The sequence below is a fragment of the Elephantulus edwardii genome, unplaced genomic scaffold, assembly GCF_000299155.1.
Source record: "Elephantulus edwardii isolate Elephantulus edwardi_28Jun2011 unplaced genomic scaffold, EleEdw1.0 scaffold00003, whole genome shotgun sequence".
Classification (NCBI taxonomy): domain Eukaryota; kingdom Metazoa; phylum Chordata; class Mammalia; order Macroscelidea; family Macroscelididae; genus Elephantulus; species Elephantulus edwardii.
In genome coordinates this window covers 41,239,521-41,265,239 of record NW_006399753.1, presented here as the reverse complement: position 1 = coordinate 41,265,239, position 25,719 = coordinate 41,239,521, and the positions used below count along the sequence as shown (strand labels likewise).

The following is a 25,719-nucleotide window of genomic DNA, read 5'->3' as shown; positions in this document are numbered from 1 at the left end:
ACAGTGCGGTTGGCCCAGGATAGAGTGGGGTTTAGGGCTGTTGTGCATAGGGTCGCTATGAGTCGCAAATGACTCGACAGCACATAACAACAACAAATTTACTAGAGAAATAGATGGTTCCTGGGGATGTGTCAAATGAGACTATTTTCAAGGCTGAATTTAATAAGAAAAATTAAAATGTAAAGTTACCAAAAAAAGTGGACAAAGGTGAGATAGTCAGCTCCAGTAGAATTTTAAATGTACAGCCTCAGAAACCATATGGAACAGTACTATTCTGTTCTACAAGGTCACAGAATCCATTCAACAACAGTGGGTATTTTTGTATGATTATATAATATTGGTAATTTCCCATAGCCCATATATGTGACAGAAGTTAACAGTCGCAAGCAGGTGGGACAAAATATAAAATATAAGAATCTCACAACCACAGGTAGTTGCTGTTAGGTGCTGTTGCGTCAAGTACGACCCATAGAGACCCTATGAACAGCAGATCTGACCCCTATCCTATCCTGTGCCATCCTCACGATTTCTGACACACTTGAATCAGCTGCCGCAGCCACTGGGCCAACCCACTTCACTGAGGGTCTTCTACTCTTTGACTGACCCTCTTCTGTTCCAAGGGCAATGTCCCTCTCCAAAGAATACCGTCTCCTAGCAACATGCCTAAAGTATGTGAGTCGAAGCTTTAACTTCTTTTCCTTAAAAGAGCACTCTGATCGCACTTTCTCTAACCATGAGTGGGAAGGACAATATAAAACAACAGAACCACACAAATCACAACGTGGTAACTGGAGATAAAAAATCATCTACTGAGACCAAGTGCTACCTCACAGTATCTTGTCTTAAAAATACACAAAAATGCATATTTGAAATAATGGTCACAATAAAGGAGATATATCAGCTACAGGTAAAAAAAAAAAATACTGGGTAAGAAATATGGAAATTAAATAAGCAAATGACACAAACATAGCAAAGCCCAAAGTACTTCAGAAAATTCTTCTCTATTACATGAATTAGCAAAAAGACCAGCACAAGAAGATCTCACTTTGCCACTTTTATAGTGCTCTTTTCATCTAATCCATTCTTGGGATCATTACAAGATACTTTGTTCTTAACTTTCAGGTAAGTGGAAGAAGACTAGAGGAAGGAGAAATCCTAAAAATAAAAAGCTAAACTCAGGGCTAGATGCCTCTTGGTTTAGTCAATCAGGACCTGGTGGGTGGGCCTTTGTATTTAAAAAGTTGGTTGGGCCCTCGGGCCAGGTCTTAATTGTGTTTGAGGGGAACATTGTTCTAAATGGTACAGCACTGGTCTGTCAGTTTGCTGAACAGAGATAACTTGAGGTTGCTGTGATACTGATTGCTATGCCACTGGTGTGTTAAAAATGCCATAATGGTTATCCACAGTGGACAGTGTTTGGAAGAGCGCCCAGATTAAGACAGGTTTATAAGAAGGACTGGCATCCACTTCTTAAACAACAGGCCTTTGGAAACTATGATCATTAGAGAAACGATAATAGTTCTATAAAACAGGTTTCAGATCTTTGGGTCATAGGGTCACTATGAGTCATCTCTACTAAATGTTACTTAACAACAACAACAATAACTGCAGCAGCAGCAGCAACGACAATGATCAGAATCAGCCAAGACTCATATTTGTCCTCCTCTATCATAAAACTGGTCTGTTCAACAACTATTGTTGTGTACAGAGTCAGCTGACCTTTCACCTGGTTTTCAGAGGCAGTTAATCTCACAGGAAGAGACTGCTCATCTTTCTCTGATGGAGGAGCTGGGTCAAAGCATGCACCTTTGAACTGGCAGCAAATTCCTTACCTCTAGTCACCAGAGCTTCCTAGTCCAACTATTATAATAAATTAACTAAGCACCCAACACTCTATACAAGAATGAGCTATTAAACAAGTGTTCCTTAAAGATATAAACATAATCATAACAAGAAAATAGTTCCTGTTAATTCTAAAATCACTGCCAGTTTTATACCTGATGTGGATAAGCATCGCCTGAGCCCATTTGTCTTTTGTTCTGATCAAAAATAATCCACAGCTGGCTGTCAAATTCTGATTCATATAACAATTCACAAAGTAGTGGGCAGCTTGGAGTTACCTCTCCACTCTTGGGCTATTAAAAGATAAAAAAAGAATGATTTTTTTATATGGTTTACATTGGATTTCTGAGAATGTTTATAATATTTGAAATAATGTCCACATAATGTAGATATGTCAGCTACAGCTAAAAACACTAATATTGCATTTCCAATAAAACCCAAACTTTCCAAAAGTAAATAATTTTAAAAATACAGAACATCCATTACCTTGATACTAAAAAGTAAATATTACTAAAGAAATATTTATTTCACATTTTTTTAAAAAGCAGGATGTTTTTCTTGTTGTTCTGTACTGAGTCAGAACTGACTTAGGGCTGATCTTCATGGGCTCCTACAAGCTGTGTATCAGACAGGAGGGGACTGCACGGCTTTCTCCCAAGAAGCAGCTAGTGAATTCAAACCTCCAGCCTTTGGCTTAGCTGTGGTGTTAAAGGTTTATTGTTCAAAATGGTTTTCCTAATCACTGACTTTGACTCTGTGCCGCATGGATAGGAGAATATGTGAATTGACTATGTTAGTCCATCCATAAGGGGACTGGCTAATCTCACCACTAAACTGAGTGGATTCAGCAGCAGAGTTTGATACTCTCGCCACCAATAAAGAAGCAGGAGAGCAGTGCACACCTGCTGGGCCAGAGATTCTTGTGCCAGCCAGACCTCCAGAAGCAGCAGCAGCAGCCTGAGCTGAGAACAGAGACCCAGCCTGAGAGTTGATCTTGACATTGCTACCCCACAGAGCCTTTGCCCAATTCTGCTGGGAGACTTGAAATGAGTGAAGTAAAAAATGGCAGGACTAAATAAAGTCTTTGTAACATTGGCCTAAAGCCACGAGGCTGAAGGTTGAGGGTGCCTGTGAGTGCATTTCAGCAACTGTTCTGAGTGATTATATCTTACTATCAACCTGAATTACAGCCTTTTGATTTTCCAATATGTTTCTGTGTGGTATGTGAGCTATCATAATGGATTTTTGGACCTAGCAAAACAGGAGATCAGGACATGTATTGCACTGGGAAAGTCTGCAGGCAGGGACCTCTCCAAATTATTGAAGAATGATGATATCAGTTTGAGGACAAAAGTGCACCTGATTTAGGTCATGGTCTTTTTGGCCACTTATTGTGGATCTAAGAGCTGGACAATGAATAAGAATGACAGAAGAAGAATTAACTGATGTCTTTGAAGTGTGGTGTTGGAGAAGAGTGCTTAAGATTCCATGGACTGCCAAAACAACAACATATTTGTCTTGGAGAAGGATGCCAGAATGCTTCCTGGAGGCAAAGATGATGAAATTTCATCTCACATACTTCAGACAGGCTGCTAGGAGAGGTTATTCCTTGGAAAGGAACAACATGCTTGGACAGGGATGCCTGGTAGAGGGATGACAAAACAGAGGAAAGACCCTTAACACTAGGTAGGGTGACACAATGACTGCAGAATTGGGCTTGAGTGTGTCAGAGATTGTGAGGACGGCATGGGAAAGGACAGTGTTCAGACTGGTTGTTCATAGAGGGTTGTTAGGAGTCATACTCAACTCAAGGACACCACGACCACAAAGCAGTAACACTAGTGCTGCAATTACTAGAAAGAGCTGTGGAAGCAAGAGGGACTTGTCTGACATCATGGGAATTAGTTTTGTGGATGTTATTGATGGGAGTGGATTGGCCTACTGGAGTTAGTCTGATATGGCCTTCCTCATTTGGTCCTTGTACTTTATACAGCAAAGTTCCTTACTCACTAAGCCATTAATTTATACCATGGAAGAAAGATGGGAAATCTCCTCCCATGTGATTTATAGGCTCTGAAAACTTACTGAAGGGTTAGCTCTGAGTCACTCTGACACAAAGGCGATGAGGTTCTTTGGGGGAGGGGGGGGTGTTATTAATTTTTAAAATTTAAATCTGACAATTCACAGATTCATTGAGGCTAAGAATTTTAACATTAAGACCACACTATTATTTTGCTTCAGTAAGAAATGGCTATGAAATCTTACCAGTTTTACATTAAAAACTTTGATCCTGCTGTTCTTAAATGATCTTTTCTATACACACAATGAAATAATTTTATTTTGATCTTTTACTGTTTTAATTACTGCTTTATAGAAACTAATCTGATTCAGTAACATAGTGAAAAGGCATTATTAACATTTATATAACTTTTACTAATCCTGAACAATGAACTTAAAACAAAAAAAAATGAAAGTTACAAATTAGAATTTGGCTTTTCATAGTTGAATGATACCTACTTGGTTCTTTTTTTAATTTCATGATTTATAAACAAAACAGAACATATCATAGGAACATAGACTTTATTAAACACACACTGACCTGATGGAAACTGTATGTCAGGATCATTTCATAAAGTTGACGATTATTTGGCAAAACATCTCTTGATCCTAAAGGTTTCGTCTTTGCACTCACTGGCCTGTGATTAGGCAATCACAGAAGTGTATTGATTTTCAATTAATGAGACAAAAATATAGTTAACAAATTCCACAATTAGTAACAGATGGTTCTAAAAATGTCCTTTTTCAATATATTTGGTATTATTTTAATCATTAAAGCATAGATCTTGACTGAATCACAGTAAAATATTAAATTTTTTAGTTCTGTATTAATATTGCTACAAAGATTGTAACTTCATGACAAAAACATTTTTAGGCATTATCACATAGGTGTTACCAATCAAATCTCAACACTAGAGACAACCTCTAACAATGTAAATAACAGGCTCTGAAGCATCTCCTTATCCAAAATATAAGAGATGTGCTACATATATTCACAGCACAGGTGACAAAAGGCATCATGCTGGTACTTACTACATGCCACGTGGCATACTTACTACTTTACATGCAAGTTATATGCTGTATTAATTCTCTGAAACAATTAATGTAATACAGATTTTGCAAATAAAAATACCAAAACTATGTATCTCCAAATCCTGGAATTCTTTATATTTATTGGTAATTCCAGAAGTTAAATACATTCTTTTATATTACTGGTCATCTAATTCCCTATATAGTTACTTTAGTGCACTTACAAGCAGGCTTCATGCTGATGTGAGTTTGGATTAGTTTAAGAAAAGTCAGATTTACATTGAACGTTTGAGTGTGGGTCAGAGGCTTTGTTTTTGTGGGGGAAGCTGCTGGGGCATAAACTGTAGACTACTTCAAAGTTTCCCCCTCATGAAATCAGTTATTATTACTATTAAAAAACATTTCCCACCATCACAAGTTTCTAAAAATGACTGGATAAAAAGGTTATCTTTGTTGCCCCCGTGGTTAAAGCATTCAATGACTAACCAAAATGTCACTGTTATGAACGCACCAGCAGTTGCTTGAGAGGAAGATGTGGTAATCTCAGACAATGTAAGATTCTTTTGGGGCAAGAAATAAAAGATTAGTGCCTACCAATACTGGCCCTAACTAGTCATGACTGAGATCACCTACTGCCATCTTCCATCCTTAACTTTGCTGGCAAGGTGGGAAAACACTGCTGGGACTGTCTCCTAGAAATTCAGAAAAAATAGCATTTTCATCTCCAGGATCCAGTCCCACAAATATTCCTTCACTCCAACCACCTCTAACTCCCACCATCATCAACAGTCTACATTTGTATCCTCTAAACAATTGATACCGTAGTGTTTGGACCCAGCTCTTCAAAGTTATGCAGGGAGCCAGATCTTCATATTTTAAGGAAGACTGAACATCAAAACGGTTGATGCCTTCTGAAGCATGCTAAAAAAAAAAAACCATTTATTAAACTGTATTTTTTAATATTTTGTACCTAAAATACCTATTTCCAATACAAAGTTCATCAGTCACAAACAAAAATTACTGCTTTTTTCTGAATCACAAGTAATTTCTGCTTTAAATCTAATTAAAGAGTTTATTTTTCAATAGTACAAAGAATAAGACATTTAAAATGATGGTAATAGAGAACTTACAATATTTAATTGAGAAGCTGTACAAACTATGCCATGGAAAGAAATGGTATAATCAATATTGACATCACTAAGACTTGCCCACCAACGAGCAATGCAGAATTCAATTGATTTACCACCCTGCAAATGAAAACAAAACAAAACAAATTATAAACATGAAAACATTTTCTGAAGTTACAGACTGTAATATTGGATGCTTCAGACAAGTCAATGCTTTCAAACTTTACTTCTTTGTACAGTAAGCAAAAGAACTTTTTCCAGGCTACATGTTACATAAATCAGAGTTGCACAGGTAAATACAAGATATAAGTACACAATTACCTACTCGTTTTCTTGTACTTCTTGTCATAAAATGCCTGAGGCAGTTTTTAAGAGTATACACAATGAAAGTGAAAGGACAATAATGTTCTGCCAAAGCAGAAACATTAGGATTTTATGATAAGAGAAAAGCTATTACAGCTCTGTAATATAATCAACAGCCAGTTAAGTTTTAAGCCCAAAACACACAAAACAATACAACTGTCACTTACATCATTACGCTTTTCACTGGGAAAATAACAAACAAACTGGTGAGGTGAAGGAAAGCTGCTTTGTGCACTGTGTTTTAAATCAAGTATACTCCTAATCAAGGCTATTAGAAAGTTTAAAAAGATGAATCATGTAATATTGGTACATAGGAGGACACAAGTGGAAGTAATCAGAGACTCTAAGAGGGATGAGAAAGATCACAGAAGCAACTGAAAAAAGAAAGTGGCAAGTTTAATTTAAGGGCCCTAGAAAGAAGGGTTCAATTCTCTGGTCCAAAATCAGTTGACAGTACCAGAGGCAAATTAGGTAGAGAAAGCAGCTCTGAGAAGTCATTCTTTAATGGTTGTAAACCAAAAGGTTGGTTGATTGCAACTCATATGCCTGCCAGTCTTGCGTACAAAGATACGAGAATTTGTAACTGTAAAGATGTACAACTTTGAACTGCTCTATGGCAGCCTGAGCTGGAGAAGTGAGTTGGTTAGCCGAAGAAGGATCTCTGGTGGTACATGGGAACCTACATCAGGTTTACAACCTACATGTCCTAACAGGAGGAGACTACTCCTTCTCCTATGAAGTTCAGTGGCTTGGAGCTTCTTGCATTTAAGCTAGCTGAGTAATTTAAAAGACAAGTTGTTATACACCTTAAATAAGAAAAAAAAAATTTAACCTACAACAAAACAATTTCTATTAGGGCACAAATTATAGTGATCAGAATCTTTGGGATGAGCACTTGGTTTACTGCCAACAAAGTCTCAACCTCTGGTAACTTAGTGGTAAGGAAAGGCACTGCCAACACGAAGGTATACAGTTCGAATCCACCAACTTCTCTGTGGGAGAATATTGAGCAATCTCCTCTCATGCAATTTACTGCATCTAAAAATCCACTAGAGGGTTAGCTAAAGGCAAATTCTGACTTGATGGTACTCAACAATAACAACAATCTTCTTACTTCATTTACTTAGCATTGACAAATAATTAACAATAATATTTCATAATGTTCTTGAATACAAACTACAAAACTTTGTACTTAAGTTTAGGCAAGAGAAAATGTTTCAAGATTTCAAAATGCTTTTTAAACTTACTAAAACAGGAAAAGCCTCAGTCAGTGTTCCTTTTTCTGGAAGGGAACAGAATTTATAGAATTCATGGCTTCGATATGCTCTTTGCTTCACAAGCTGTACTGCATGAAGAACAAATTTGGCTGATACTTCAGAAGAACATGAACACACTGTAACCTCTAAAACAATAAGGGAAGAAGTAAAATTTTAAAACAGATGGAATGGTTTTATGTTACTTCTTTTGGGAATAATAAACCAGGGATAAAAAGATTACATTCAAATGACACCTCCATATTTCCATAAAAACAAAGCATCAACAGAATCTGAGCAAAGTTAAAAGAATATGAAAATAAATAAAACAATATTAAAAGGTATCACCAAAATGCTACAGACACCATATAACTATAAGCTGTGCAACATATACACAATCACTTTAATGAAACCAAAATCAAATCCCCTGCTGTCAAGTAGATTCTAACTCAGAAGACCCTCTGTCAGGTTCCTAAAGCTGTAAGTCTTAGAAGGCAACTAATATGTCTTATTTCTCCTGTAGAGGATCTGGTGGATTTGAATCAAAAATCCTTCCTACTGCTAAATCTTTTCCTTTGTTTCAGGGGAAAATTACTTGACTTCTAATGAAGAGGATTATAATTTTAGAAACTATTTTTGTTATCATGCCTAAATTCAACTGCTGTTACGTGCCTTCAAGTCACTTGTGACGCTATGTAAAAAGCCTGCCCTATCCTGAGCCAGTTTCACTGACTCTGATGCATCCACCCCCACTGCCCCAATTACTGTATCAATCTATCTCATGAAGGATTTTCTTACTTACTATGCATCAGAGAGCTGGGCAATGACTAAGAATGACAGAAGAATTGATGCTTTTGAGTTGTGGTGCTGGATCAGAGTCTTGAACATATCATGGACTGCCAAGAAAACAAACTGGTCTGTCTTGGAGAAGGTACAACCAAGCTTCTCCTTGGAGACCAGTATTTTAAAGCTCCTTCTCACATATTTTCAGCATGTGGCCAGGAGGGACCGATCTTGGAGAAGGATATCATGGAGAAGGGTGGAGGGACAGTGCAGGAGAGGAAGAACCAAGATGGGAGGGATTGATACAGTAACTGGGGCAATGGGGGTAGGTGTATCGGAGGCAGTGAGACTGGCTCAGGACACCGCAGGCTTCAAAGCTATTGTACATAGGGTAGCTATGAGTAGCAGGCAATGTGCTGGCACAAGTGAATGGTGCCCCGGGTTGTACAATAAACAGCTCTGACTTGTTCCCAGAAGAACTGTCAAATACTCAAGTGTATTCTCCATGTGGATTTCTTATACATTAGGTATTTTCTAAAAGCCTCATAGTAGGCTATAAACAATACTTTCGGCTGGAATAGAAACACTTAGCATTAAAAAATAAGCCCAAAGGAAGTATTAGTGCCTGGCAGAATTTGAACTGAGATCTGTCAGTCTCTAAAATTTTTGTGCTCTTCAACTACTTCATACTGTCTCCTCTTTATTACTTTCCCTTAGTTGAAAAACAAGAGGTTTGTACTAGATGTTCCAGAGCATTTTCCAGGAGAAAAAGCTTTTCCCCAAACGACTTCATCACCACAGCCCTTTAAAAATGGAACAGAGTATAAGTGGTACATAAAAGATTATCTAATGAAGGAGCATAACTTAACTCTGGGTTATCCCGATGCTACATAATAGCTCCACTGTCATCTAATGTCCAAATTTTTAAGACCCTATTCAAATGGTTACGCCCTATTCAATGGTTGCCTTGATTCCTGGATTTTGCTATTAATTATGTACTAATTATTCCATCATCAAAAAAATGATATAAAGTAAAACAAGTGCAAAATTTTAGCTTTACTATGGTGCATCACTGAAGATTATCCAAAAATGACTGAAACAACACATCAGCAGAGAAATGCCAGAAGTCCAGACTGGTTTTAGAAGGGGTCGTGGTACTAGGGATACTGTAGCTAATGTTAGATGGATCTTAGCTGAAAACAGGGAGTACTAGAGGAATGTCTATCTATGTTTCATTGACTATGCTTCATTGACTATGCAAAGGCGTTTGACTGTGTGGAACAGATCATAACAAACTGTGGCTGACTCTGAGAAGAATGGGAATACCAGAACACTTGATCGTGCTAATCTATCTATGTCTATCTATGTTTCATTGACTATGCAAAGGTGTTTGACTGTGTGGAACAGATCATAACAAACTGTGGCTGACTCTGAGAAGAATGGGAATACCAGAACACTTGATCATGCTAATGAGAAACCTTTACTGGGACTAAGAGGCAGTTGTCAGAACAGAGCAAGGAAACACTGCATGGTTCAAAATTGGGAAGGGCATACGTGAGGGATGTGTCCTGACTCCATACCTTTTCAACTTGTATGCAGAACAGATTATCCGGGAGGCTGGGCTCTATGAGGAGAAATGTGGGGTCAAGATTGGTGGAAGATCTATCAACAATCTGCGATATGCAGATAATACAACCCTGCTTGCTGAAAGTGAGGAGGACCTGAAGCGCTTGCTGCAGAGGGTCAAGGACTGCAGCCTACAATATGGATTGAGGCTCAATGTCAAGAAGACAGATTCTCACCACTGGGCCAATTGGCAGCATCAGGATGGATGGTGAAGAGATTGAGATTGTTCACAGCTTCAGTTTGCTTGGCTCCACAGTCAACACTCTTCGGCACCAGTAGCCTGGAAATTAAGACGTATTGCCATGGGAAAGTCTCCTGTTAGGGACTTCTCCAAAGTACTGAAGAGCAATGGTGTCTCTTTGGAGCCTAAGGTGCGTCTGATACAGACCATGGTCTTTGCTATCACTTGTTATGCATCAGAGAGTTGGACAAGGACTAAGGAGGACAGAAGGAGAATTGATGATGCCTTTGAGCTGTGGTGCTGGAGAAGAGTATTGAGAGTACCATGGACTGCCAAAAAAACCAACAAATTCTTCCTGGCAAGGGTCAAACCTGGCAGCTCCTTGGATGCAAGGATTCTGAGGCTCTGTCTAACATACTTTGGACATGTTGTAAGGAGGGACAGGTCCTTGGAGAGGGACATCATGCTTGGTAGGGTAGAGGGACAGCGTAAAAGGGGAAGGCACCCTATGAGGTGGGCTGATTCAATGACTGGGGTAACTGGGGTGGGTGTGTTGGAAACAGTGTGATTGGCACAGGACAGAACAGAGTTTAGGGATGTTGCCATAGGGTCGCTATGAGTCACAAGCGACTCGACGGAACATAACAACAACAACAACATGGTGGATCACCTTGGAAGCAGGGGTGACATCCATTTCCATAATAGCTGGCTTCTGGAAACCCTATGAACCTGGATAAAGGACAGAAGTTATACAGACATCCAGGACTTTTGTTGCTATGAGTGGCCTACGACATGACGGCACTTAACAACAACAACATGGTGGATCACAAGCTTTGCATTTCCTGTGGTATCTGGTGGCCAATATGATAAACTATACAGAGAGAGATGACCAGAAAGTGGTATAGAAAAAAACACAGCCAGCTCTTCCCAAATCAGTTCTCACACAATGTCATTTAGCATACACTCTCAGAATCAATACATCTGTATTATTTACATAAGTACAAAAAAAAAAATACACTTCTCAGCGAAACTGTATTATCTATAATGATAATGGTAGATGCCATTATCTTTACAGATACTACTACTCAGGATTTGATGGCGATTGAATCAGACAATATAAGTCAACTGTCTACCAGATTACACAAGCATCAAAGAAGTATTCAGCAAAATTACCCAAGCAAAATAAGTGTTCAGCAAATATTGATCACAAATTTAAATTAGTTGAGATTTTAACTGCTTACATCTATTTATTTTCTCCCATAATAAAATATACATAATATATAATAGTATACCTTACACATCCCATACATATTTCTAAATTATGAAATTATTGTCACCTATGACTCCACATAACAACAACGTGTAAAGGAAAATATGGTTTATCTACAACCCTCATAAAAAAGATACATAATTATTCTAGTATAACTGCTACATATAACTTAATAGCAATGGGTTTTGCTACATTGTGACCCTTCAGAGCACTGGAAATGCTACTGTGAAAAATCTCTTAAGTTTCTAATTAGCTACATAGGATCCAACTGGCCAAAGCAAGTCCAACAACTGAAAGGGCATCTTAGGGACACTGAGTTTATGTTAATATGGAGGAAAAACTCAGAAAAGAAGGGTAAAAAGGGTGGTACAATTCAAATAATGTTAATTAATGTTACTAAGTAAATGTAGAAGCTGCTAATTTGGTTTATGTTTTGTTGTGTATCTTCCTAACAAGGTCAAGAAAATTATACTTTTTTAAAAAAACAAACTATAAAATTCCAATGGGTGACGGTTACCCATGGTGGCCAGTGTTTGGTGGAACTCCTGGCTTAAGACAGGTTTGGAAGTGGGAGTGGCATCTACTTCCTAAACAACATGCAATCATAAACTCTATGAATTTTGATAAATGAAAATAGTTATAGAAAGGCTTCAGGCCCTTTGTTCATAGGGTCGCTTAGGAGTCCTGCTCAACTCAATGTCAATAAACAACAACAACAAATTGATCTGTAGTAATTAAAAAATTATTAAAAGAAATCACTCTAAATTAACAATCTGAATATTAAAAGATTTTAAGATCAACTCAGTGATCTGATGTGCAAGTCAACAACAAAACAAAAAAAACCCCACTAATATTTTTAAGAGCAAATTTCAGATACTATTGATACTATGACAAAGAGATGTACTATGAAGATAAGAACTCCCTATGGTCACAATCATAACAAGGTAAGCACAAAGTCAAAACATCAAGACCAAAAGACAAAAAATCAACTTGTCAAGACAAACATTTAATACTTACCAGCCCATGTTGCACCCTCAGGAACCTCAATAAAATGCCTTCGAATCTGACCAGGTTTAAAATGTACATCTGTAAAGGCCAGATCATAATGTGATGATTCATTTACTCTGAAAATGAATAAAACAAAACAAATGATTAAATGTGAAATTCTCATAAAAATGGGTTTATACATAGCAAGTCCACTGGTATCCTAAATTTCACTGAATACAGATGAATAGTTCATTGAAAGGAAACACAAAGGCTTATAAGCTGTCTATAAAATAGTGTGTATACACACACAAACACACACACACACACGGAAAGATAACCTCTGGACAGTAGACTCTTTCCCCTTCTTTATATTTTATAATTATTTTATAAGACAGACACACATAACCCCCCACCTTCCCCCCCACAGACTCCCCCTTTTTTAATTAAAGGAATCCTATAGCAGTCACAAAATTTTCCAATTATCAGCATCCAAGTGAGACTTAGATATTAAAGTAAAAAAACTACAGCTCTAAAACTGGTATTGGCTGAAATCTTCTTTGGAGCTTCAAAACAAGCCTAAGCAATGAAAGAGTGAAGAAAGACCAATTACTTTCACAGTACTTTTGTAAGAAATCAAAGAAACATAAAGGTCAAATGTGTAATTACCTTGACTAGAGACAAATTCTCATCAGTACAATGAACACCTAGTGAGTGCCTTCTGTATGTGAGGTACTGCACTAGTAATTTGAAATACAACAATGAATAAAATTGGTTTTTTATTTTAAACAATCTAGTAGGAAAAGAAAAGTGATCAGAATTTCATTTTGGTTGCTGAGAATATAAATGGTGAACTATACACCAATTAAACCATTTCTGTATGTCCAATTCAGTGGTGATGATTACATTCATGTGAGTCAAGTAATCACTCTTATTCTCCTAGGAAAAAGACCTTTCATGATGTGAATATATGATAATTTATGAACAGTATGTATTTTATCAGTCAGCCAAACATCAGCAGGATCTCAACAGAAACCCAGACATTCTCCATCAAAAGTACATTTGGTTGTCTTTGATATTTTGCTTTCAGTTCTGTATGAAGCATATACTTTTTTCTGAATTTTGTCTTGTCTTTGTGGAAAAATAAAGCAAAATATGTGTACCATTAAGTGACGCAGATTATATTCTTAAAGTAGTACAGTCATTCTCACTCTTCTTTGGATCGCTATTCCTCCATCAATAACACAAACTTGCCGCTCCCTAAGGCTTCTAGCTAATATTTTCATTTGATTAGGAGTGTTTACTGGATAGACAAGCAGCATTAGCTGAAAGAAGAAGAGTACTGAAGTAATATTGTCAAATATCACAGAAGGACCACATAATAAGTCCTCTGTCATTAGGAACTTTGGTAAGGACTCTGGAAGGCAGTCTGGCACTTCCTCAAAAAAGGTGAACACAGAAATTCCATATGACCCAGATATTCCATTGCTTGGAATGTACCCTGAGAAAATGAGAACTGACACTCAAACAAAAACTTGTGCACCAATGTTCATAGCAGCATTATTCACCATCGTAAGAACATGGAAACAGCCCAGATGCCCAACCACAAACGAATGGATTGAGAAATTATGGTACATTCACACAATGGAATACTACAAAGCACACAGGAGCAATGATTTTGTAAATTATTATCTAACTCGGAGGGACTGGAAAGCATTATGCTGAGTGAACTAATTCAGTTCCACTAGGACAATTACTATATAAAACTACTATTGTAGTATGAGGATCCAAGGCAGGGGAGGGGGTGGAATTAGAGCGGTAAGGATGGTTGGGGGGTGGTGTTAATCACAGGGTTGCACAATTCGATGGGTGGGTGGGGTGAAGGAAATGGGAAGGATCGTTTGTAAAGAACAATGTACTCAAAGTTTGTAAATAAATTGAAATTTTTTTAAAAAGGATGGTGGTTCAGCATTGCACAATTTGGTGAGTGAAGGGAGGAGGGAAGGAAATGAGAAGGATGTGGGTGCAAAGATGGACTAGGTCCAATAGTAATTAATTTTATAAAACTTAATGCATTCGATTTTTATGAAACACAATAGGAATGATGAATAGTGTGAAATACAATGTATAAAAACTTTGTAATAAGTAAATAAATTTTTTGAAATAATTACATGTAACAGAAACTTGTGATAACCTACTACTTACTTTGCTGCTATAACTGCAGTTATTGGCACTCTGAAAAGAGGACCTGCATTAGGAGATGCTGTATCATAGCCACATACCTTGAAAAAAGATCATTAGTTTCAATATTAATAAATAAACTCCAAAAACAGCCACAAAAAGGAAAAACTGTATAATTATATTGCTGTTGTGTACTGTCTGTTGAGTCAGAACCAACTCACAGCAGACTCTCTAATGCATTTTCAGGGGCAGTAAATCACATGTGAGCTGACAAATGCCCATCTTTCTCCCACAGAGCAGCTGGTGGAAGCGAACCAAGTGCCCTTAGGTTGGTAGCACATCTCCTTACCCCTATACCACCAAAATTCCCTATCTATTTTGAATACAAGTTGTACAATTATAAGCAATTTTGGTCTAAGCAAACACATATGTGTGTGCATGTACTACACAAGCCTTTTGTATACCTTTATGTATATAAAACAAACTTTAACCAATTCAGACTATTCAAGTATACGTCTTTTAAGAAAATGAATTTTAATGATTCTCGACTGAAAATTAGCTCAATTTAGGCACGACAAATAACACTAAGATGAAACATTGTTGTGATTATCATTCACATGTATTAAGTATACTAAACTTTAGATAAAGGTCTTATAATTTCAAACATTGTAAAAAGTAAATAAAATTAGAGAAACTAATACCTCTGTATAATGCAATCCTTCTCTTAAGCCGCGGGGATCCACACGTATATTTATATGTCTACACTGATTCATGAGTTCCAAATGGCTGGGACATTGAACCCAAGATGAATTTGAAGTTAAAGCTAAATGAAGCTGGAGGGATATTTTTTCAGAGTTTTCTAGCATTAAAAGACAACACACACACAAAAAAAGATTAATTTTCTTCCTTTCTTTTTATTCCATTCTGAAAAGCTGTGTTTTCTCTCAAGAAAATTTAGTAAGTGTTTGGCCTCAACTATAAAAGGCATGCTACAAGACCTCTCAAAGCACAGTTAAAATAAATCCTCTTTATCTTTAATTATACTTAAAAACATCCATACTTTCACCAAACACTGCTATGTCCTCAAAATACAGCATTTTAGTTGCAAATTCTTCATAGATACAGATAACAGTATTTACCTGAAATCAATCTATAATTGTATACAACTGTGCTGCAGTCTGTCCTCTTGTTATGTGCTGTCAAGGTGCCTGCGACTCATAGCAACCCTGTTACAACAGCTTTGAAGCTTGTCCTATCTCACTGAATCCAACACCTACCCTACTGCCCTAGTCTGTTGTCTCCACCTTTCCAAGCATAATGTCCTTCTCCAAAGACTGGTCCCTCCTGGCCACATACCCAAAGGATGTGAGATAGAGCTACAAAATTCTCGCCTCCAAGGAGAAACTTGGTTTCACCCTCTCCAAGACAGACCTATTTGTTTTTCTGTTGGTCCATGGTAGGTTCAAGATGCTTCTTCAGCAAGACAACTCAAAGGGATCGATTCTTCTTCTGTCATCCTTAGTCACTGCCCAGTTCTCTGGTGCACAGCACGTAATTGTGAAGACCATTGTCTGGATCAGGTGCACCTTGTCTCCAGATTGACAGTACTGCTTCTCAGTAATCTGGAGATGCCCCTGACAGCCTATCTTTCCAGTGCAATTCGTCTTTTGATTTCCTGATTGTTGGTGCTAAGAGTGTTGATTGTGGAACTGATCAGCTATCATTGTTAACAACCTCAATCTCTTCTCCATCTATTATGGTACTGCCAATTGGCTCAATGTTTTTCTTGATGTTGGGCTTCAATCCATAATGAAGACTACAGTCCTTGACCTTTTGCAAAAAGTGCTTCAGGTCCTCCTCAGTTTCAGCAAGCAAGGTTGTAAGGTTGTGTCATCTGTGTAGCGTTCGTTGCTGATGAATCCTCCAATCTTCACTCCATATTTCTCTTCAGAAAGCCCAACCTCCTGAATGATCTGTTCTGCATATGCATTGAAAAGATACGGAGATAGGACACATCCGACTCTCTCTTTTCATGATGAACCATGCACTGTTTCCTTGCTGTGTTCTGAGGGACTGCTTCCTGGTCTGAGTATAGGTTGTGCAAGAACACAATCAAGTTTTCTGGGATTCCTCAATGTTAGTCACAATTTGTTGTGATCCACACAGTTAAAACCTCAGTTTTTCTTACACTGAACTAGTAAAATGGGGAGGGGAAAAACCGAAGTGCAATTATCCCAAACTTTTAATAAACTCAGGCCACTTTCGGCATGTTGGAAGCAGGGGCCAGAATTTTGAAAAGGACATTATGGTGGGGAAAACTGGAGGGAGGGTCAAAGAAAGACCTTTACCAAAATGGACTGACTGAGTGTTTATATAACAGGTTCAGGCACAGATAGTGAGGATCCTGCAGAATAGGGCAAGGTTCAGTTCCACTGTTCTTTTTTTTTTTTGGTGCAATTTTTTAAAATAGATTGTAAGCTGCAACATCCACTCTGCACAGTGCTGTCCCTTCACAGAAGGCACGAAACGGCCAGAGCATCATGTGGGCAGCCGGCCTCGGTGCTGTAGGCTGTGGCAGTGGGCCTCCTTCAGGGTCTGGCTGATGTGGAAGTAAAGGCCTTGGCAGAGAACAGACGGCTCGGAGGTGGGCTGGGGGGCGGTGAGAGCTTGAGCCAGCAGTGATCTGCTGTAAGCTGGTTTCTGGGCCACTCGCCTGGTCTGGGCTGTTGATGCTGCTGACACCACCACTCTTACTACTGGAAGACTCTGTGTCCCAGGAATCTTGAAAGGCAGGGTTCCAGCTACTCCTCTTGGTCTGCAGAGGGATGTGGTTGTCTTCAGTTCCTTCTCCTGGGGCGGAGGCGCTTGCTCATGGTAATCTGAGGAGGAGAGTGACTGCTGTGCCTGCTTCCTGTGATGAGGTAACTAGGGGACTATCAGTTCTATTGTTCTTAAGAGTTCCCATAAGCTGTGGGCACCTATCAACAGGTAATTTAAGACTGATTTTGTTGTTTCTCTAGATAGGAATACAGTTGCCATTGTTTTTGGATGCCTAACTGCTTTCCCTTTTTCCCCTAAGATCTAAAATATTTAAGCAGAAACAATGCTTTCTTTTTGGAACATTGTTGTGGTTGTTATTAAGTGCTGTCGTAGGTGACTCATAGCTACCCTATGAACAGAAGTCCTGGACACCTGTATAACTTTTGTCCTTTCTCCAGGTTTATAGGGTTTCCAGAGGCAAGCTATTATGGAAGTGGATGCCACTCCTGCTTCCAAGCATGTTTTAATTGCGGAGCTTCACCAAACACTGTCCACCATGGGTAACCATTCTCTCATTTGACTCATCAATCTCACAGTGTTCGGCTGCACAGCACCCACGAGTTACCTCTGTACAGCAAGTGGACATACCAAGGTTACACGACCTAGAAGAATATTTCACCAAAAACAATTAAAGGCAGGCCTGAGGGCCGCGGAGTAGAGTCACCCACCTTTGGCTTGGAAGTATGACTTTCTGTCCACTAAAAAGATTTGAAAGATTAGCCCCAATAATATTTCTCTATTACAGTACCATTCATTCAAATCATGTACTTGACTTCAGTTTTTTACTTACCCGTATTCTCTGGAAATATAGGTTCAATGCCAACACCATGATCTGAAGGTGCAGCCACTTGTATAGAATCTCGGAGGTAGATGCCTCGGTTAGTTCCAACAGTAACAGTAAAACCTAATTTATTAGCAAATGATGTATTCTGAATGAGGTAGTCATAGGCTTTATCAACCTAATTAGAAACATCAACAATGAGATACAGATTTTGTATTGCAAATTATCAATTCACTTTCAGTTATAGCATAATAAAAAGTTTGTATACTTCTCTCTCTATATTACATGGCAACCTCAACCGAACATTCTACCTTTTCAGACAGAATAATAGTGTAATATACTACTGGGCTCAGCTTCTATTCTCTCTATTCACTGTTATTTCCAAGTGACCAAAGTAAGGAACTGCTCCATATGCCATTATTCTACATGCTGTAACAATTTACCAGCTTACATCCTCGACCGTTTCCTGCCTTGAATTTCTAAATTTACACACTATATATTTTAGTATAATAAATTTAGATTAGTTACAAATTACGCTTTATTTTCTCTTTGCTTTTAATTACTAAATTAAAAAAAATTAAAATCAGAAATGCAGGTAAAATTATCTTAGTTAGGCAGGAAATATTACCCAGTATTATCTACAACATCTTGCTGATTTCCATCATACTTTTCATTCAGACAATAATACCTGAATAATACCATGTCCTTGGGCAAATACTTCTATATTGTCAGCTTTGACTGCAGTGTTTTCCAGAGCTCTTCTGACCGAATGAACTGTATAGTCAACATTATTCGCTTTCAGACCTAAAATAAAACAAACACAAAAGTAGTGTCAGATCATAATACTTGAAACTGACCCCACACACTCATATAGCTGACACAGAAAGATTTTCTGATTTTAATTTTTTGTTATGGCATTCATATTTTAGATTATTTTTTAAATTACGCATAGTTAAACTGTTTTTAACCAATAATTCAAGCAATAAAAAATACTGTGTTCCTATTATATAATGGCATAAATGTAAGTCATGTAGCAGTAAAAAGAATGCAAGAAAGAGAAAAATGTTAACTGGGAATGGAGGAGGCTAAGATGAAGTTGATGAAGTGTCATTTTCTTTAAGCATTGCTAGTCAATACGGTTGCTGACAGTGGCTTTCAACCTACTTTCAGGTTATAAATATCAGAAGAATTTTATAAAAACGAGAGCTGACTTTTAACCAGAAACCCATAAGATCAGGATCTTTGAGAGTATGATCCCAGGTTGTTGTTGTTGTTGTTGTTATGTGCCGTCGAGTCGTTTGCGACTCATAGCGACCCTATGTACAACAGCCCTAAACTGTGCTCTATCCCGTGCCAATCTCATTGCCTCTGACACACCCATCCCGATTACCCCAGTCACTGAATCAGTCCACCTCATAGAGGGTCTTCCCCTGCTGCGCTGTCCCTCTACTCTACCCAGCATGATGTCCCTCTCTAAAGACCTGTCTCTCCTTACAACATGTCCAAAGTATGTCAGGCGAAGCCCCAGAATCCTTGCCTCCAAGGAGCAGCCTGGTTTAACCCTCTCTAGGATGAATCTGTTTGTTTTCTTGGCAGTCCATGGTACATTCAATACTCTTCTCCAGCACCACAGCTCAAAGGCGTCAATTCTCCTTCTATCCTCCCTAGTCATGGTCCAACTCTCTGATGCATAACAAGTGATTGCAAAAACCATGGCCTGTATCAGGGGCACCTTAGTCTCCAGAGAGACACCGTTGCTCTTGAGTACTTTAGAGAGGTCCCTAACCGCAGACTTTCCCATCGCAATACGTTTTTTGATTTCCTGGCTACTGGTGCCAAGAGTGTTGACCGTGGAGCCGAGCAAACTGAAGCTGTGAACACTCTCAATCTCTTCGCCATCCATCCTGATGCTACCGATTGGTCCGGTGGTGAGAATTTTTGTCTTCTTGACATTGAGCCTCAGTCCATACTGAAGGCTGCAGTCCTTGACCCTCTGCAGCAAGTGCATGAGGTCCTCCTCAGTTTCAGCGAGCAAAGTTGTGTCATCCCAGGTACTGATATTTATTAAAAGATTATCAGGTAATTCTAGGTAATTCCAGATTAGGAACTACTGTACCACATAAAGGATATGGAGAATGCTACACATTTTGTGGTAAGGATGAAAAAGAAAATGTCCTCCCTGTTTGAGTACACCGAATATATAAACATTATGATATTGTAAGAAACGAAACAAACATGTAAACATTTTAAGAGCACATCAAGGAATGAGACTTTGTCAGTGAGAATTCACAAAAGCTAAACTACATGAGAGGATCTGATAGATACTCTGGATTTTGAAGGCTGTATAGAAGTAGGTCAGGCTAACAAGCAGAATTGAATTCTAAGCAGAGAAAACAGTGTTTATAGATGGAAATGTGAGAGACCAGGAAATATATAGTTTAAATAAGACTAGAAATAGAGCTAGGGAGTCACAACAAAATCCATCTCAAAAGTTTCCATATTGAGATTTTTGGGATCAAACTGGAAAATAATGTGGCATAAACAAAAGACTGAAAATAAGTGGTATGAAACTACTGGTTTGTTTTTCAAGGTTTCCTCTTGAGTACAAATTTACCAAAAGAGAGACATTGGATGAACAAACAGATACAACAATCAGATAAGGCATGGACTAAAGTGGTAGTAGGGTAAAGAAAACCAAAATAGTTTCTATGGCATGATCTTTACAACAGGGTGGCTATCCTAACTTTGAGTCCTACTTAAGTGACACTTAACACTATAATCCTCCTAAATAATCCCAACCTCTGTGTCATTTCATTCCCTAGCATTCATCATTCTTTAACACACATTGTAAAAGGTATTATTTTATTAACAGTCTTATACCTCCAACTATACTGTAAACTCTATGTTGGCAGGTAAGTTGGCATGCTGTATTTTAGTCCTATAGCAAAAATAATACCTGATATTAATTAACAGTAGACAATCAACAAATCCATTTGTTGAATAAACACATCCACAAAATTATTAATCACCACACAAATAATATTAAACCTTAAACTTTACTTTGATCCCAAGAATACAAATTCTGTTGAATTCTCCCTCCATAACAATCTCAGAAAACAAATTATCTCTACACAATAAGGTAGGCAAAATAAGGAATCTTATATCTACTATCTGGCTTTATTTTATGCTACAAATGTAAAAATACTTAGCTACTGAGAATCTTCTTACCTTACCCCAATTTATGGACTTTAGAACTAAGACTGAAGACTAGAAGTAGAACTAGACCATAAAAGAACAGACTAGAACTAAAACTATAAAAGAATATTCAAAATTCATTTTTTTCAACTGAATGTGTGATTTATTTATGGAGAAAAATAATTAAAACAGGTTTATTCAACAAGGGAAGAAATAAGAACTCATTCATATCCTGGTTACATGTTAATCACCACAGTCTATACATTGTGGTTATGTTCAACATGTGTTCAATGATAATATGAACATCAAAGAATTGCAATTTAAAAATCACAAATCATTTGCCAGTGTTGTAAATTTAATAATCCTGACATAAATACCTCAAAATATGTATGTTTTTAAAACTGCAGTTATTGCTAGTGTTTACAGATCAAATTTATGTACCAACAGTACAGTAAAATACATTGTCAAGACTGCTAGTTGCCACTTAATTTCTTCATAATATGGCTCTCTGGTGTTGCATCAGTGAAAATGCTACCTACAAATGCATGAGTACCCCAGATGCTATGATGAATCACTTTACAGCAGCCAAGATCATCAACAGAGAATCCTAAATGACGATAGCGTTCATCAGTTTCAAAAAGTGTGTTGTTGGTATATGGTCCAAAAAATGCCAAACCAGATGATCGGTCAATAAAGTCCGCCCAATAGCCTTCAGCTCGAAGAGCATAGCAAATTTCCTTAGCACCATTAATGAACTTTTCTAAAAGCATTTCTCTCTCATTTTCTACTTCCTCACTCCAAATAGTCCTATCATTGTTAGTTTTCTGTGTTACAGTCAAAACCATTAATTTGTTGGTTGTTACTTCTGGAAACAGTGATTCAAAATCTCTTCTCAGCAATTCTGGACATGTTTGGATGGCACACTCTACTTTAGCACTTTCAAAGTAAGTTTCTGCATGCACTATTAACTTCTTGTTCAAGAGGTGTATCATTCCCCTGAAATTCATTAACATACTGTGCCATCATAAACTCATGTCTTTCACTCGATAAAGGTTCTGCCAGGACATCAGGCAATGTTTTATAAGCCTGGCTTTTCCTCTGTGAAGATGTCCCATTAAGGTGGCAATCAAAGCCCATGTTCCCAGGAAGTTGGAACCTCTGATCCTGTGGTCCAAATGGTCCTATAGTTTCATCAGGCCAGATTGTTCGAGAGCAGGTATCTGGTGGTGCAGTGGCTACATGAGACTCATCAGAACCTGAAGATCCTGCAGTTGAAAAGGCTCTCGGACTGACAAGCCTTTTAACTAAAGAGCAAAATCCTGGGCCGTAGGAGACCAGACGCCATTTCAGGCGGAGAGGGCAGACGTTTTCTTTTGAAAAGTTATCCCATCACCACCCCCGCCTTCCGCTGCCCCACACCCGAGCTCTTCCCGTCGCCAAAATGGCAGCAAAAATTCATTTTTTAAAGCTAATGGTGGCCCAGTGGTAGGAAGCTGTGCTGCAATCACATGATTTGAATCCACCAGATGCTCGCAACACTCCCTCACGCGATGTACTGCCACTGAAAACCTGCTGGAGGATCAGCTATGAGTCAGTTCTGAATCAACAGTACATATAAACTCCATCTCACTAAGAAGAGCAATTCAAATGCCACTGAAATTATATGTGAAGTACCAAAATATCCTCTATCATTTTATTTATAATTTTTTAAAAAGGGTAGTAAAATCTCATATTTTAATAATCAGCAACTTTACCTGAAAGCACAAGAGCAATGCCTCCACACGCATTTGGAGAAGACATAGATGTCCCATTCATTAGCTGAGTCCCTCGTAACGTCCAGTTAGGAACAGAAGCAATGGCTCCTCCTGGAGCACTGATACTGACTCCAAGAGCCCCATCAGCACTAAAAGAAAAGTCATCAAAATCTACTTAGGATGGTGAAAACAGAATGAACACACCTTCATAAAAAGGCACAGGTCAAGAATGAAGGCTGCATAGTGCAGTATACTCAGGGGGCGGAGGGGGGCAGATTGGACACCAATGAAAGTTTTCTGTTACTTTTCAAAGAGAAGAGCCATCTTGGGGCAAGGGGGGGCAGGGAGAAAAATGCAACAATGAATGAATGAAAATCCAAAGTCTTTGTAAACATTCATTAAAATTAATTTTTTTAAAAGGCACTGGTCAAATGATCCTACAGTATCATGTATTATTTGCAATCATTACACATGATGACAAGAATATTACTATGGAGAAATCTATAGAGGAAAAAAAATGCCCAATATGGCTTCCATTTCCATATTATAAGCATTCCTTTATATTAAAATGTGTGCAAGAAACTCTGGAAATACAGTCATTTAAGTATTAGGCTGCTAAATTAAAGGTTTGCAGTTAGAACTCAGCTGCCACTTTGCAATAGCAGAGGGCTGGTTTACACATGTGCACGCAGCTGGGTTTATGCATGAGAGGTCAAAAGTGAAGGGAAAATAATGACACAATTCTCTCATATCCCATATTTTAGGGATTTTGCTCAGATTCCTTGAATATATTTACTTTTGTCTGTAATGAGCAGAAATGGTTTCCTCCCTTTTTAAGGTCTAAAACAAAGACAATATGAAGTAGAGTGGTAATTTAAAATTTTACACAAGCTGCATTTTAAAAAAATAAGGTACCTATGAAGGTACTGATGAAATTAATGGATAAAATAAACTATTTTATACATTAAAATGCTATAATTTCAACATATAAGGAATCAAAGAATCTACATTTTTTTTTGGTACTAAATCATCAAAATTTAGGCTATCTTATTGTATAGCACTTCTCAATACAGACTAACATTTAGTGTCATGTGGTTACAGTATTGACCAGTATACTCTCATCAGACTGCCAACATGAGGGTTTCGGTATGCTAAAAGAACAAACAGTTATGTCTTGGAGTGGGTGCAGCCGGAGTGCTCTTTGAAGAGGCTTCCCCTCCCATACTTTGGGCATGTTACTAGGAGGGGCTATTCCTTGCAGAGGGATATGATGCTAGGAAGGGTGGAGGGTTGGAAAAGCAGAGGAAGACCCTTGACTACGTGGATTGACAGTGACTGCAATGGGCTCTGGTGTGTCAGAGTGTGAGAATAGGGTTCAGCTCTTTTGTTCATAGGATTGCTATATGTCATACGTACTTGATTCAATGGCAACTAACTAACTAACTAACTAACTAACTAACTAACTAACTAACTAACTAACTAACGGGTTAAAGCCTTTACCTATGTCCTCTATTCTCAGCAAAGGAACAAAATAATGGGACACTATGTTTCTGCTCCTTAGAATGTTGTTATGTGTCATTGAGTTGCTTGCGACTCATAGCGACCCTATGTACAACAGACCTAAACTCTGCTCTGTCCTGTGCCAATCTCACCGTCTCCGATACACCCATCCCGATTACCCCAGTCACTGAATTGATCCACCTCATAGAGGGCCTTCCGCTCCTGCACTGTTCCTCCACCCTACCAAGCATGATGTCCCTCTCAAAGGACTGGTCCCTCCTTACAAGAAGTCCAAAGTATGTTAGACAGAGCCTCAGAATCCTTGCCTCCAAGGAGCTGCCTGGTTTAACCCTTTCCAGGATGAATCTGTTTGTTTTCCTAGCAGTCCATGGTACTCTCAATACTCTTCTCCAGCACCAAAGCTCAAAGGCATCAATTTTCCTTCTATCCTCCTTAATGTCCAACTCTCTGATGCATAACAAGTGATCATAAAGTTCGTGGCCTGTATCAGACGCACCTTAGTCTCCAGAGTGACACCACTGCTCTTCAGTACCCTGGAGAGATCTCTAACAGCAGACTTTCCCATGGCAATGCACCTTTTAATTTCCTGGCTACTGGTGCTAAGAGTGTTGACTGTGGAGCCAAGCAAACTAAAACTGTGAACAATCTCAATCTCTTCACCATCCATCCTGATGCTGCCAACTGGCCCAGTGGTGAGAAGCTTTGTCTTCTTGACATTGACCCTCAATCCATATTGGAGGCTGCAGTCCTTGACCCTCTGCAATAGTCCTAAATATATCATGTAAGTTCATGTCAAGATGATTCTGAATCATGGCAATGCTACGAGTGCAGAATAGCACTGCACACCACAGAGTTTTCACACCTGTGATCTTTTAGAAGCAAATTGCCAGGTCTTTCTTCCAAGGTACCTTCAGGTGAGTCTGAGTATTTAACTGCTTATGTTTCCCTCTG

The 25,719-nt window shown here is 38.3% G+C and overlaps 1 protein-coding gene and 2 pseudogenes across 1 annotated transcript in view; all 3 read right to left on the bottom strand.

Annotated features, from left to right (window-relative positions):
• The window catches only part of TPP2 (tripeptidyl peptidase II), a 118,167-nt gene that overhangs the window by 40,669 nt on the left and 51,779 nt on the right, over nucleotides 1-25,719 (bottom strand). The window contains exons 11-21 of the mRNA XM_006879489.1: nucleotides 23,248-23,396; nucleotides 18,987-19,102; nucleotides 18,308-18,476; nucleotides 15,399-15,556; nucleotides 14,722-14,798; nucleotides 12,550-12,656; nucleotides 7,667-7,821; nucleotides 6,060-6,176; nucleotides 5,750-5,850; nucleotides 4,442-4,538; nucleotides 1,998-2,135 (exon numbers count right to left, since the gene is read on the bottom strand). Coding sequence (XP_006879551.1) covers nucleotides 1,998-2,135; nucleotides 4,442-4,538; nucleotides 5,750-5,850; nucleotides 6,060-6,176; nucleotides 7,667-7,821; nucleotides 12,550-12,656; nucleotides 14,722-14,798; nucleotides 15,399-15,556; nucleotides 18,308-18,476; nucleotides 18,987-19,102; nucleotides 23,248-23,396 — 1,384 coding nt within the window. The remainder of the gene's footprint in view (nucleotides 1-1,997; nucleotides 2,136-4,441; nucleotides 4,539-5,749; nucleotides 5,851-6,059; nucleotides 6,177-7,666; nucleotides 7,822-12,549; nucleotides 12,657-14,721; nucleotides 14,799-15,398; nucleotides 15,557-18,307; nucleotides 18,477-18,986; nucleotides 19,103-23,247; nucleotides 23,397-25,719) is intronic.
• Nucleotides 17,236-17,570, bottom strand: LOC102859867 (annotated as a pseudogene).
• LOC102868280 lies at nucleotides 21,967-22,952 on the bottom strand (annotated as a pseudogene).